The 16,388-nt window shown below is 36.7% G+C and overlaps 1 protein-coding gene across 5 annotated transcripts in view; it reads right to left on the bottom strand.

Annotated features, from left to right (window-relative positions):
• The window catches only part of ERCC6L2 (ERCC excision repair 6 like 2), a 106,176-nt gene that overhangs the window by 75,621 nt on the left and 14,167 nt on the right, over positions 1-16,388 (bottom strand). For all 5 annotated transcript variants that reach the window (XM_058826655.1, XM_058826654.1, XM_058826652.1 and 2 more), the window contains exons 7-12: positions 15,501-15,641; positions 13,884-13,997; positions 12,345-12,464; positions 6,229-6,300; positions 4,958-5,103; positions 54-149 (exon numbers count right to left, since the gene is read on the bottom strand). In XM_058826655.1, coding sequence (XP_058682638.1) covers positions 54-149; positions 4,958-5,103; positions 6,229-6,300; positions 12,345-12,464; positions 13,884-13,997; positions 15,501-15,641 — 689 coding nt within the window. The remainder of the gene's footprint in view (positions 1-53; positions 150-4,957; positions 5,104-6,228; positions 6,301-12,344; positions 12,465-13,883; positions 13,998-15,500; positions 15,642-16,388) is intronic.

Below are 16,388 nucleotides of genomic sequence, written 5' to 3' on the forward strand. Positions count from 1 at the left end.
AGAATGAATGCAAGAGTGCAACATGGATCAAGTTCTGTATTTTCAGAGTGTACCTGTCAATAGCTTGAAGATCATTTGCTGGATTCCATGTAGGATCAAACAGTATAACAACATTGGCACCAACAAAATTAAGACCCAGTCCACCAGCCCTGAAAACAGAAACAAAAAACCAGAACTATATGACAGTAAGAAAAAACCTGCAACTAGACTGTTCTGTATTAGGTCTGTATTTGACTACTCTTCCCCAACTTAAAAAAAAAACCACATTAAAGATACTGAAAACAGTACAGTACAGCTTTGTACAAATTTGCTGTTGTACTAATAACCATCAAGTACTCAAATAACCACTGCCATAAAATGCAGTTTTCTCATCTATATATCAGGATTGTTACACACTATATGAACAATTGAGTCATAAGCTATCAACTTACCTAGTAAAAATCCCTGTTGCTACTTCATTCCCATTAAGTCTTACACAGGACAACAACCTCAAATACTATAATGAAATTCATAACCAGTTTTATGCCAGTTAACATCATGGAAGCAGGAAAACAAGTGAAATTTTACTTCCTCTAATCCCAGGACACAGTTTTTGACAATAATAGTATGCAGCTTCTATTAAGATGGTCACAATCTCAGGTAAGTCATATCCGTAAGCACTAACAACTGACACAAGTGTATTTGTACAGCAAGTTACTCAGCTGTTAAAAAAACAGTTGGCCACACTACTGCATGTGATCAACATTTGTATCTGTCATTAAAAGGAAAAAAGTCACAGCAGAAATGTGTCTGCTCTGCAGGTTAGGAGTCACAGGAGTACCAGCTGCATCATCTTGTAACACTCAACAGCTGTAGAGTGTTTTCGGGTAAAATCTGCAAGCCAGAGAAGATACTGAATAATATCTAACCTGAGGCAGCTAACTGCTGAACCCAAAAAAACTGCTTAGTTACTTGGAGTTTGGCATGTGCAGACATGAATGATTTGATAGGAACAAAAGTGAGGAAAACACTGCTTCTCATCCAGCTGCAAAGCAAGCAAATACTTAAAATTTTTTTTGACTGGCTCAACCAACTATCGTACAAGAGACAAGTTTCTACACAAGCACATGCTAAATACTATTATTAAGTAAACAATTAAAGCAATTATTCACATTGGCACAGGCATCACTAATTTCAAGTGTGTTATATTTCTGAAAGAGGTACTGCAAAATTGAAAAAGGCAATCCCATTTAATTTAACAAGCACCTAGTTTAACAGATTACTTTAAATTTTGTTTGTTTGAAGTCAATGAAAAAGGTAATGTTTTCAGGTATAAGAGTGAATGGAGACAGAAACTAAAAACTTATGAAGTCCCACCACTTTTTGGTTTTCATGGAATCTATGTCAACATAAATGCAGGTGTGGCCTTTTCCCTCTAAGTAAGGTCTAGCTTTGGGTTAATTTTATCTGGAAAGGGAGGGGATATGGAAACCTGCTAATATTAATGGATGTTTCCAGAGGATTCAGATTCTCAAACTGTGAAATACTGAACAACAATATTTGGGTTGGGTTCTTTTTTTTCAGAATACATTATGGTATTTTTGTAATTTAGTGTGTTTCTTTTTAATGAAAAAAAACCCTCATTTTTAGTAAGCCTCTCACCTTCCCAAACCAGCCCTGCAGTTGGACTGAAACGTAAGTCATGATGTAATCAACATGACCTGTCCATAAAAATTAAAAAAATAGGGACACCTAGCTTTATAATAATTTTACCTTTCAGTGTTTTTAGGTATGACCCAAAAATTTAGTTAGTCCAAACCAGAAAATAATTGCTCCTATATCCTTCACAGACAGAAGAATTGCAGTAGTTTGTGCATTGTAAGTTATGTCCTCCATTTTGCCTTTCACTTTAACTAGATGTTAGTTATTACTGGAATTTGGTCCATGCAAATTATTATGGTATGGTATAAATAAAGAAACTATTGTTAAAAAAAAATAGTTTTCAGAAGATCATCTTCCTTAAAACTGCACAACTCAATACTTCAAAAGGTACAGAACAATACTACATTAGTAAAGGTTCTATGAAAGCTTAATATAATTCTGTTTACCAAGCTAGGTTTCTAAAGTTTCTATGCTCTTTGTTTCAGAGAGATTTTGTGGCAGAAAGTTCTTTGAATGTTATCATATGCACACTAAAAGTTGTTAAAAACATTGCTGTGAAAGAATTAAAGCTAAATGAAGCCCTGTAAAAGGAAAATGTAACAAACAGCAGTCCACTAGTAGACAGTAATAGAGAATGCTGCAGGTAGAATGGAAATGGATATTCAACCTTTCATGAAAAAAACTACCTACAAATTTCTCTAGACACTTCTCTTTACATAAAAGAAAACTAAGAAGCAGAAATGGATTCTCATTAACAATTCTGACGGAATGAGTCTAGAGAAAGACTAGAACAGAAGAATCCAGAAACATTGATTTAAAGGCAGGCATATTTACTGCTCTTATTTATTCCCGAACACTAAGCGGGGACAGAACTGTGCTGACTTTGGTGCTGTACATATTGTTTCCCTTCTTATGGCTAAGCAGCATCACTGGTATTGAAATCTTTGACGTTCTCCTGTCAAGTTACCGCAACTCCAGGAATTATTTTAATGTTTCTAAGCATGCCTAAAATTCCTTTTCTCTTCTTCTAAATAATCATGCATTTTCCAACACCAGTGCAGGACTGAAGTATTCTCAAACAGGTATTACTTCATAACACTTAGAAGTTTCAACAGGGGTATACTTATTTTTCCTTAGTGTTCAGCCTGAAATTCACGAACCAATGGTTTGATGAAATGTACAAGCTCTGAAGAAATCAATTACATCTTCTCTCAACACCTATAAAATATATTTATCCATAAAGCTGTATTAATCACAGCTGTCAATAAAAGCATTAGGGATAGTCATATGACTATGCTTGGTACCAATATTAACTGCAAAACTTGAGGTCAAATCTACAGACAGACAAATTTTCAAAACTCTATGGTATATATATACACAAATTCAGGGAGAAACAACATTTTGGAAAAAAAGGAATATAAAATAGGAACACTGTAAATTTAACAGATGATTAAATGATCATCACTGCTACACTAATTCTCTGATTGGTGCTTTATGTTTTATAAGGTGCATGTTAATTGTGCCAGTGAACATAACGACAGTCTCAAGATTACTATGCAGAGAATTAATCCTTCGCAGAATGCACTTACACGTCCAAAAGACTGCGCACGTATTTTCAGTGAAAATCAACATTTGGCTCTCAGAGCAATGAGACCTTCAGAACACATGTAAGTTGATTACACAGAACAGTCATCAGAAACTTTGCAAGAAGATACAGACACAAGAGTATGAATCAATTCAGTCAATGTACTCTGTATTGAAAAATACAGTATATACTCTAAAGAGTATTATTATTGTATATATGCCTGAAACCTGAGTGAGAGGAAAGATTAATCTCTTGTACAGTAGAACTAAGATAAATCACTTCTTAATTTCCAAAGGATTACAAATGTAAAGATGTTTCCATTATTGTAAATCAAGCAAGGAAAAGAGATCACTTCCTGTTATCTGTAATAAACTAGGGAAACAACTGCACCCTCTGTTTTGCTTACAACACACTAGTTATATTGACTGTAATTTCATTATGGTTTGTTCCTTTCACTTATTTTGTAAGATAAGTAAAACTATCAAAAAACAGAAACAAGACTTTTCTCCAGCACCATCAGCAGGCAGATAAGGCTCACTAGCACCTATATACAAGCTTTCAAAACAGAAGAAAGTCCATCTCTGTTTAGCTGACCTTCACTTTTATTTTGATGTAAATTAATGAAAGAGAACTAACAAGGCTATGATTACAGTACTGACTGAAGCAAAAATTAGTCCTTCCTAATGCTACAGATTCTGAAATTTCCCTCTCTCTTCAGGGAGAAGGGGTATGGTCTCATGGAGGTCTGGGAGAAGCCGATGGCCAGATTCCACAGTTGACAGATTACAAGCCAATGTACATGACCAGTATCACAAATCTCTTCACAACCCTATTCCTAAACACGAGAGAATTTGAAGACTGCTCTGACATCCACCTGCAACAGCGTTTAAGATGACATCTGACTTTAGTTAAATGGAGGTAGTGTGGATCCTCCTAACTCCATCATACCCACTTCCAGTAAAGAAGAACTACAGTGACTGTATACTCAACAATATTTCATCAAGTTTCACTGAATTTTCCCCTCCGGGTAGGAGGCAAAAGAAGCAAAACTTCTCTTTGCTCCTTCTCTGCCCTTGCCCAGTAAAAAACTTATCCAAGATGAAGTGTGGAAGTAACATGAATAAAACAAATAGTCATTGTAGTAACAATAACTTTAGTTGAACAAAATAATCTACTTCAAAATGATTTGTTATCCATCATAAAGCAAATCTGACAGGTAAATACATTTTAAAGGACGATCAAAGTCCTTGTTGAAACATTTAAAGTAGACATGCTAGCTAATTGACATGATTAATAAAGTGCAGTAATAGTGAGAGAATTTTTCAGTTCAATATGGCATTTCATGTTCACACTCGCTAGTTCTACTAGTAGAACACAAGAAGCTGAATCTGTCTACAATAAAATTAAAGGCCTTTTGTAGATAATGACATAATAATAATGCTTTAATAGTAGTGTTTAAAACTGTTTCCTCCATCCTACAACGACCAGAAATTTAAAACTAGGATCCAGAAGATCCACCTCTTTCTGATTTTAGAAATTCTCATGAAGCAGGAAGGGGGAAGGGAGAAGGCGTCTATGTATTTTAAGAAGCTTCAGACCAAAGCAGTAAGTCTATACTTACTCTCACTTTCTCAAAAAGTAATCCCTTACATGCTCAGCAAGAAAAATGCAGAGTAACCATTTTACACTAGACAGACATATTGAAACAAATGACAAGTTAAATTTTCTTACATTGTAGATACAAGACATATGTTAATTTCCTGAATGCTGTTGAACTCTCTCACTATTCTGATCCTATCTTCTGATTTTGTATGTCCATCAAGTCTTCGGTAATCTAGCCCAGATGCCATGCAATACTGTTCCAGCACATCTAGCAACTGAGTGGAAAAATGAAGAAAAAAAGAAAAAGTGAAGTACTTAACAGCATCTTTTAATTAAACATGATCACAGGGGCCATGTTTATCAAATATATTTTCAGTACACCATCCATTGCTAATGACAGTAAATCTTTGCCATTTTGGTATCAACATTTGTGATTCTCTTTGGTCATGATTCTACAGCACTCAAAGTGATTAATACTGGTCTGTTGAAATCTGACTCCATCATCCAACCCTGGCTGCCTGTTTCATCTCTAACTGTCCTCAATCCAACCCAATCAGCAGGCAGTTGATTTAAGCAGCTTCCTCCCACCTTAGCAAGCTGCAATTACTTGAAATACAGTAAATAAGCCCCACAGCCAGTACAGAGTGCACAGTCAGAGTTCAGGAGCATGGAGTGAACGAGATTGCAGTAACTAGCAGTCAGTCTTGTACTGGATGTCATAAAACATAGCCTAAGACACATGAGAACTTTACTACTGCATCTAAACATTAAACTTGCATTCCTTCTTAAAGCCAAAAAAAAAGAGGCATTTAAGACTCCTGAATTACCACTCAAATTACTATTTTTTTAAATACTTTTTAGTACTATCATTAGAAATACTTAAATAAAAAGCAGCAATACTATAGAGTGTGCTATTTCAGGAAACATGTTATTCCCTAATAAGGAAACCAAGGAGCAAGTACCTTAAAATTAAAATTTACATATATGTCTTGCTCCAATTAGATAGTTCTAAGTTCAAATCAGCTAATGTAGCACGAATTGAAGTTTCATAGCTGATGATGATCAAATGTCTGCAGAATGAGGAAACTTAACTTTCAGCACTAACACAAAGGTTTTATGATACGGCAGTCATACTGAGCTGTGACAGTGCTCTAATTTAAGACATAGCAGTTGAACACAGTTAGGGGAATGCAGAAGAGTGTTACACTTCTTTTGCTATCACCATTTTTATCATGAGGTAACATAAGGTTTCAATATGCTTGTGGTACAGCACACTGTCCTCGTAATTACTCCTCACAGTATAAGCAATAAGGAAATGTGGTTGACAAGGTGTCGACTTTCAGATTCACACTTCAGAACTCACTGCTGCAGTTAACTGATAAAAATCACATGGAGCTCACCTTTGTAGAAAAGGAGAAAAGAAGAACTTTATCCTTATTTTTTCGGAAGTGATTTAAAAGCTGCTGAAGGACCTGCAAATGAACCAGAAGCAGAAAAATGAAGAAATTTTTATCTACAGGTCATCTCACAAACACTTACTCATGCTTTCAACCTCCAAACAGGCTACACTGTAATTAATTATTTGCAAAGGCATAACTAAAATCCTTACTAACATAATATGGGCCAAAGGTAATGGAGATGCTGGAACTTTGCATTTTTCAGTGATGCACATGAAAACCCTAATATGAAAAGGTCATCAGACCACTAAGAGGTAGATTCAGAAGCTACTTGTGTCAGTGCACAGACTGCAACAAAATGTTTCTTATGTCATACACTAGCTCAGATTCTGAGTTCTTCATTAAAAAATGCACACATTTGTCCTGAAAACTCCAAGGTCTGTTTAAACTTTTTCTCCTACATCTGAGTTCAGAGTTTCTTGGAACTTGTCTTCTTAAAATAATCAGTGAGATATATGCCCCTCCCTGCTCCCACTCTCATCTGTTGCTCTGTTTACAGTAGGATCCAGCTTCCCAGACTCTGCACAGACCTTGAAATGCCAGTAATCCGCCCACACACAATGTTCTTCTGGTGGGGAAACAAATAATCCAGAGCCTTGTGTATAATAGTGATACTGTTATTTTCAAAAGAAGCATGTCCACATCTGGCAGTGGCAGCTCCAGAGCACTGTGCAGAAGCCATACACATTGGGAAAAGAGGAATTTTCTGTACCATGACTGTAGCTTTTTCCCACTGGTCAATAAATATTTTTTAAATTGTATTTGTTCATTGATAAACCAATAAACTGTTAATCAAGAGCTATTTCACTACAAGCCTTACAAATCCTTGACAATCAAATAATGATGAACGTTTGTATTAATGTCACAATTCTAGACATTATCTAAAACATAAAATGGTAATCATACGTCACCTATGAGCTCCTTAGTAAATGTTAGCCAGCTTGTTACAAGTCAAAACAAGCTACAAATGACAGATTTTTTTGGCCTTATTTCGTTGTACATGAACATATAAACTAGGATTTACTTTCCTGGGAAAAAAAATACACGACAGGAAATTTAACATGAGCCATACTACTTAGATTTGCATTTTATTTAGCCACATTAAGAAAAGAAACAGAAGTGACATTCTTTTAAACCAGAAGGAATTAGCTTCTGTGCTATTGTTGTTATTAAAGTGCAGGTCAAATAGTGAATTTCCTATAGGAGAATACAAAAATAAATCCACACAATTTGCTTAAATAAAATGGATCAATTTCATCCCCATTAGGAATTTAGGTATTTGGGAGTAAGAAACACTCTAACAGGGAAAAGTAATGAATGCTTTTGCACCAAAGAGAAGTAAATTCTAACTTGCGTACCTGAATATTATCCTGTATGTTCTTAGTCCTAAACAGAAATACTTGATCATACTCAAGGAGAAGTCACACGTTCTTTTCAAGAGTCCACACAGATTTCAACATACATCTACCCATTGCTACACATGGTGAGCAGTCTGTAAGTGATGAAATTTTACCTCTTACTTTGAGAATATTTTTTCCTATAGAGATGCTCAAGTTAGCCTACAGGGTTTTTTAACCCTTCAAAGCCAGGCCTGCCTGGGTCAGGGTTATGTTTAATGGTAGAGGTTACCATTTCCTGCAAACTGTTCCAACAGACTTCCATTTTCCTACTGAATGATGATATCTCAAGCAAAAATAATTAAATCAATACAACAGTTATTCCTAAGAGATTTGTATTAAGAACAGTATTCCAAAACCCCATAAATGGATGTCTGTGGAAATGTGTACAGTTAAAAAAATAAATCTTTAAAAAATATTTCAAGTGCCCAGACATTTAATAACACTTTATACTTAGAAAGCTTATAGAGTGTCTCTGAAACACAATTTTAACAAAACTATAGAAATAATCAAACAAGGTAGTATGAATGAAGATTACTGCATGATTGTAAAGCTATTTTCGCTCATCTTCTTTTCCAAGCATTCCTCAATATTTCTGTTTGGACAATCTGAAATCACTGTGTTTCAAAAGCAATGAACCACTTGTCCTTACACTTTGCAGGTCCACACTATCTTACATCATGACAGAAAAATGGTGACTTCCAAACAAAGCAGGACACTCCTTTCACTCAGATCTCATATATTCAACTACTTCTATTTAAAAACCTAAGCATGAAATTCACTTGTTAATAAAATGTGTCAGCAAAGCTTGAAAATTGTATTTTCTGCAGTATGAATGAAAAGAAGGGGATAATTTCACAAAAAAAGCTGTGAATTATCCACCTCCCACAGTAACACAGATATATTAGTGTCCTCGTTACACCGTATCAGGTACACCATCAATGATTATACATGTTGTACATTTGGACTGTAGGGACTGTTTTTTCCAGGCTCTTGCTATAGTACAAAACTCAGAACAGAAAACCTAGGGTGGCATGCTGTTAATGCTACAGCTTGCAAAACACGGAGAGATGACTGCAGACACAGTAACAGGTAGGACACAAACACCACATACAGGCCACTCTTTAACCCTTGCATACAAGCGAAACTGGTTTCACTGGTGGAAGCAATTCATGTCCCATAACGGAATGTTTCCGTGTGTTTTATCTCTGTTTGGTTGGAGAACAGATACATTATGCAGAGGGAACCTTTTCAGCTCTGCAAAACAGCTTCTTGGATAAAAACTTTATTAAAAAAACCCAAAACCACTGCGTTTCCCCTTTCCCTGAATAAATTTTTAAGAAATGCCACAAACTACTCCTTTGCAACTATGCTTATCTCAAAAGAATAATCACCTGTACCAAAATTTCTGTGTAGTTTGTACTGAATTTTAAATTGAAAGACAAAGTAATACTTATTCAGTCTACACTACCAGATGTAAGTTACAGAAGAATTTCAATTAGTTTCTTGAATTTATCTACATAACAGGAAATGCAAAGCAGTACAGTGCTACAAGGTTATTAAAAACATTTTATTATCATTTGTCTCAGTTATTTCCAAATAAACACACTGAAAATTGATAAACCTATTTCCAAGCTCTAGAACCAAGCTCTTCTCTGATTACATTCTTATGGTAAGACAACTTTCTAAATTAATACTTCCTGAGTCATTTTGCTTTCACAGTATAAAATGCAAAATCATCACAAAGAGCTTCCATTTTATAATTCAGAATAGAAAACAAAAAAGCAAGTCACCACACCACAAAGGTATGAACCAGTTAAACTTAACAGACCCAAACCCCAGCTTATTTTCCATGATAGCTATAAAACCCATTGTCTTCCTTCCAGGCACAAAGATCACTGAATCATACGACAGTTTGGGCTAAAGATAATTTAGTTTCAAACCATGCCACCATGGCATGGGCATGGGCAGGGATGCCACCTACTAGATTCAAAGCCCCATCCTAACTGGCCTTGAACACTTCCAGGGATGAGGCATCCACAGCTTCTATAAGGAACCTGCTTCAGTGCCTCACTACCCTCACAGTGAAGAATTTCTTCCTATTATCCAATCTAAACTTAGTCAGTTTGAAGCTGTTATCCCTTGCCCTGTCACTGTAAAACGTGCCCCTTCAGATTTCTTTAGACTTCCTTCATCAGTGAAAGGTGGCAGTAAGATTACCCAAGTGCCTTGTTTTCTCCTGACTCAGCAACCTCAACTCCCTCAGCCTTTCCTCATAGAAGAGGTGTTCTACCCGTAACAATCTTCATGGCCCCTCTCTGGACTTGTTCCAAGTGTCCATATACCGTTTGTGCTAAGAAAGATGGATACAGTACACTGCAAGAGTGGAGCAGAGGAGGAAAATAACCTCTCTTGCCCTGCTGGCCACACCTCCTTTGATGCATTTCAGGACACTTTTGGCTTTCTGAGCTGTGCAAGAATAACCCCTTGGCCACACCTGCACCACTTCAGGAACCATCCCCTCACAGCTATTGCACAAAATTAACTCTGGCCAGAATCAGGACAGCATCTTACCACAACCTCATTTCAGGTAGTTGTATAGAGTAATAAGGAGGCTCAGGGGAGACCTTTTCTCCAAGCTAAACAATCCCAGCTCTCTCAGCTGCTCCTCATAAACCTGACATTCCAGACCCTTCAACAGCTCCTTTGCCCTGCTCTGGACACACTCCAGCAGCATCTTAGTGTCCTTCTGGCCCAGAGAGGCCCAGAACTGGATACAGCACTCAAGCCGTGGCCTCACTAATGCCAAGCACAGGTGAAGAATCACTTCCCTGATCCTGCTGGACACAAAATTTCTGATACAAGCCAAGATGCCACTGGCCTTCTTGGCCACCTGGGCAAGTGTTGGACATGAGCCAGCACCCTCATGTTCTTTCTCACCTGGCAGCTTTCCAGCCACTCTGGCCCAGCCTGCAGTACTGCAGGGGGCTGTTGTGGCCAAACACAGGACCTATCATTTGGTCTTGTTGAACCTCATACCAGTGGTCTCGGCCCACTGATCCCTCTGCAGAGCCTTCCTAACCAACAACAGACCAACAATCCCACCCATCTTATGTGCACCAACCTACTGAGAGACTCGATGCCCTCATCCAGATTATCAGTAAAGATATTAAACAGGACTGGCCTCAACACTGAGACACCACTGTGGGAGATACCACTGGTGACTGGACGTCACCTGGAAGTGGCACCATCCATCATCACTCTCTGGGCTCAGCTACCCAACCAGTTTCTGGCAAAGGGTGCACACCTCCAAGCCACGGGTTGCCAGCTTTTCCAGGAGAATGCAATGGAAAAATAAAAATAATTAAATATAATAGAATAATAACAAAAATGTAAAATAGTAATGTGAATAATGTCATAGTAAAATAATCAGTAACAGAATTGCTTCATAAGCAATTCTTCAACTCCTGAAGATGATGGATTTGGTTTTTAAAGCTATATATTAAAAATTTGCTCGTAGCTAATTTAACAACTAATTTCACCTTCTCAAAACAACTAAGTGTATATAACAAAGTTAATATGCAGGCATTTCACATGATAGCATTAACAGTAAAGAAAGTTGTTGCTTACATGGTAACAAATAAAGTAAAGTGGTAACAGCCATTCCTGCTACAGCAACATGGTCCTCCCACTGCCATCAGTCCCAAGAAGAAAATATTAATATCCAGTTTTACAGAGAGTCAAAATTCTGCATAACTTCTAACTCCCCAGGTACTCTCAGCTCCAGAGTACTACTAAAACTAGTGTGGTTTTCTTTTTAATTATCTATATTAGACATACTTTTCATCTATATTAAACATCATCATCATCTACACTGTATGTCATCTTGTCATCATTTGTTCCTCTCTGAAACCAGAGAAAGACAGATTCTGAGATGAGGAGTTTTTCAGATTCATACTAGACACATTTATTTTGGTCATCTTTAGCATGACTACTATTATTTTCATAATGTCCAAAGGGTTCAAAAAGTCAGTAAGCACTCAGTACATCTTCACCAGTTCCATTCTATTCATTGTCTAGCTCTCATGTTTATCCTAAGATATTCATTACAGTCTGGATGGCCCCAGCCTACTTGGCTGCTTCTGATACACAGTTTCTAATCACCCCTGTGGCCCTTCTCTGAATCATCCTTTGAATCTTTTCAAAATCTAACATATGCCTATTGAGACGAGAGATTGAAACTACACACAAAATTGAGGTTGTGCACAAACCATTAAGCTCATAGTGATTTTGTTTTGCTTCCTTTCCTTTGCCAAATATTGCCGACTGTCACTGGAATCCATGGTTTCATGAAACAATAGTTGACCATAAGGGTCATTTCCATGTCCACCATCAAACATGTAAAGTTAAAATCACTTTACATTCAGAAAATTTTAGCACCATATGAAGAAAATTTTAGCATCACATATTAGTCTTATCCAGTCTTTGCCCATATAAATACTGATCCACAGCAGGAGATACCTGCTGTTGTATGATCAACCATAAACCAGAATAATTAAAATGCCCAAAACTATCAGGTGCATATTTTCTTATAACCATATAATATAGGCCAAATCTATTACTATGAATAATATTTATTTTTCTTCCAAGAAAGAGGTTTACCTTCATTTTTCCACTATATTTTGGATCTGAAATGGTTTCAAAGGCTGCATCTTTGCTTAACTGCACAAAATCTGGAAAACTGGAAAATACCTGGCTGCAAACTCGTTTGATATGTGCTTCCTGGAGGAAAAGCAGAAAGATTAAACAGATGTTAAAAATTAGAGCTGCATTAAGGCATGCAAGGAGTTAAACAGGTCAAAACATGATCTGCCAAACTATCTCAAGCACAGTTATGTGGTTTTTAATTTAGTTCACTACAAAACTGCTGGATAAAACATATCCTGTGTGTTTTGCTTTGCTTCATTTAAAAACAAAAGATATTCTTAATCTGAAATCATGGATCTTATTCAAAATTTCTTCTCGTGGCCGGAATTGTCAGTTTCAAAAAATTCTGTTACCTTGAGGTTTGCGTTACCCAACAGTTGTGCATCAACATTTCTCTTGACCCTCTGGCGTAACAAGCCAGTAGGGGAATCACATACTGTTCCACAACAAAAACTGTGCAGGAAACGCACTTCAGCTGTTCAAAAGCCACATAAAGCTCAACTGCTAAATCTAGCTCTGAACTTAAACATGACTTCACACTTTAAATCCACTTTTCCAGAGAGAAAGAAAAGTTCACATCTCTCACCTAAGAATAACCCATGTAAGGGTCTTCAATACTCAAGGTAAGAAACACTATGAAGTATTAATTTCTCAAGAAGATTTTGGCAAAATTATTAATTATGGATGATACAGAAGACTGTAAGTCACAAAATACTGGTACTCTGTTATTTCAAAGGTAATTTAAATATCAAATGTTATTAAAACAAAAACTACATATATCATACACAAAAAAAAGCCCACTGAAGACGTCTCGGTATATGCTGTGTGTAATGCAGAGGACACTAAAAATAATATTTCTGAAAAAGCAAAATTGCTTTAATAGAATAAACTTGCAAAATTAGCTAGGACATTCTCATTTCACTTCATTGATAGATTCTAAGAGAAAGTGGTAACATCCCTAAATCCCTTTCCTCATTACTGGATCTTAAGGCTCACAAACAAGCATTTCTTAAATTGCCATTTGTCGGTCTTGTTGCCTGCCATAGCAACAAGATAAGCTGATGCTGATCTTTCATTGAGCAATTTCTTCTAAAATATATTTCTCATTATTTAAACAAACTCATCTCTTAATATAAAGTACTAGAGAAAAAAAATAACTATTCTAATTACCTATTATTTATTTGCACAGACATTCCTCTTATAGGCACTCTTCATAAATGTAACAAAAATTTAGAATTAGAAATCATTAAAAAATACTCTCCCTCCTAATCTCTTCAGTGTTTTATAACCCTTACCTTCAGACATGAATCAAATAAATGAGCATGCTGTTTTGTTTAGTATCTTTATAAGGTGTGCATTCAGTATGAATTTCACAAAATATCTTAATTGCAGTTAGTTAAGACTTAAAAAGGTGGCCAGTAGCAATTTTTATTCAAGAATTTTCATCCCATTCATTTTCCACAAGTCCATTTTTCAGATACTTCCGAAACTAACCTGCAGCTTGCTAGTGCTGTCCATCTGCAGCAGTGCAGCATGATTTGCAACCTTCTGTAGGATCATTAGGTAACTGAAGCGCAATGATTTAATTGTTTCACCATGTGCATTTACCTACAAAAAAAAAACTAGTTTATGCAAACAAATACTACTGAAAATAAGTAATAATCTCAAATAAATACTATTCTTACCAGGTTTAATGCATTAACAATTCTTAGTACTATAACTGATCCCCAAGAGATGAATACCATACATGCGATAAAAATGAACTAAGTTTTGTTTTTCCTGCAGTTTTGTGACCCTATTAACAGAAGTGTCTTCTCAATAAGAAGAGACCCTACAGCTATGTTCATTGCTTCCTAGACATTTCAGATAGTAACTTCTACAAACACCACATGGAGATAACAAAGAATTCTTCAGTAAACAAGAAGATGGTAACTTTATAGATAATTAAATCAAGCAAGAACAGTTTGAATGACTCCTTACCTTTCAACTGCTAACTACTTTTCTCTCTAGCAAAAGCCTATAAAGCTTTAGAAACACCCCAAATAGCGTAATTCAAGCTTCAGACATTCTACAGTGCAACAGCAACAACACCATCAGCTATGTTCCTAGTTATGGTTGGCTGGCTTGATCAATATTTGTTTTCCTTTTCTAAAATTTCACAGTTAACTCTGGAGTAAGACAGTCTGTTAGAGCACTCAACTATCTGCAAGCCTGCCTACTGCCCTTCTGTGAATCAAGTTCACTGGCATTTCTGTTTTCTACAAAACATCACTAGAAACAAAAGCCTACAAAGAGGGCTAGTATCCATGGAGTATTAAACAAAAATTATAAGTGCATTGCTCATGAAGAAAGATGCAGGAGACTGAAGAAGCTACATCATTTGGAAAAAAACCCAAAACACTACTCAAGAATCAGAGCAGTTCAAAGACATAAAAGCATGTGACATATGCTTTTAAATGTTTAAGATGTTAAAAGCTGTGCTTAATCTCAGTCTACTGAGTGCGGTAGGCAAAACAAGTTCAAAGCTATACTAGCCAAGCTTTAAAGAAGTCCAGAGAAGATTGAAGAAATCTGCAAAGCTGTTACTCATAGACAAAGTTCAGCTTGTGCTTTGTGACTGCTGTTACAATTCTCCCCTCATGAAGCAAGGCAAAGTGAATGCTTAATGGCACAGGAAGCCACAACTGCAATTAGAACAGAAAGAACTGCCCTGGCAACCTGCTGAGTTCAGGGTGCCTCCCATTTGCAGCTCCTGCACAAGCTGTCTGGGAAGCACCTGGGAGCAGCATACCTGACTCATACTGAACACCTCAATGTAGTACCCCTGCCAATATCAACAAAATCACAAGTGCATTTAATAATACAAAAGATCCAGAATTTACTGCATAGGCAACAATCACCTGCTCAGGGCATGCAAAGTAGCTCTGCAGTATCCCCAAAGTGCCTAACTCAATCATGCTGGTGATGCAGCTCCCCATGTTTCCAGATGGGTCTTCCCAAACAGATGAGTTACAACTAAGCAAACATTTCAATCAGCTCTTCATCAGCAGAGAATCTCTCAAGAAATTCAGAAGACTATACTCTAAAATCCAAAGAGTGACAAGTTCTTACTTTGTAACAACAGTTCTTCCTTTTCCGGCCACTATTGCAGCTGCAGGGCTCTCCTGCTCTTAACACCAAGGTTACATCATCTGTCTCTAGCACAGCCTGGTACACGGCTTTCTGGAATTCAGTTAAGGAACAAAATACCATCTGCCAAAGAGAAAACACAAGAAACACTATCATGTGCAGCATATAATGAAAGTAAAAAAGCACTGCATCAAAAAACACAAATCACAGATCACTGAAAATAAAGTAGAAATAAATACTACACTTGCTCAAATAGTTACAGGAAATTATTCTACCAACAAGAGAAAAAAAATGTGGATTTTGACACCAAGAGAGCATGACACTGTAGCCAAAACGTATGCACACTTATTTTATACCACCCCAAAATTCTACAAAGAATATCATTCTACAAGAACCTGATGTTATTTTGCTCAAAACCCTCACCTTAAATATGGCTTTTGTGAAGGAATAGGAGGAGAAAGGAAAAGTGAGAGAAGTAAATGCACAATGTTTATTACAAATTTCTCTGTTTTTCAAGGTGCTTAATTTGGCCTTTTTTTTCCCCTTTTCAGGCATTAACTGCTGCAGGGCACTACCGCAAGTGGGACAAACAGAATAAACAATGAGAATGCAAGGATCTACACAGTGCTATGGCCAAAACTCTGACCTCTCCTCTTAAAGACCATGGGTGGCATCTCCATGACATCTTTAGTCTTAAGCAGCAGGAGACAGAAATCCCAAGATCATTCCTTAACCTATGCTATCCACATAGCAGCAGCACCATGCTGAGCTATAATAATACAGCAGTAACTTGAACATATACTCACATTAACAAGATAATGAACAGAATAAAACCTGATAGATTCAGAAAAGCGACTGACGTTTGTGTTA

Source organism: Poecile atricapillus, chromosome Z (assembly GCF_030490865.1).
Source record: "Poecile atricapillus isolate bPoeAtr1 chromosome Z, bPoeAtr1.hap1, whole genome shotgun sequence".
Taxonomy (NCBI): Eukaryota; Metazoa; Chordata; class Aves; order Passeriformes; family Paridae; genus Poecile; species Poecile atricapillus.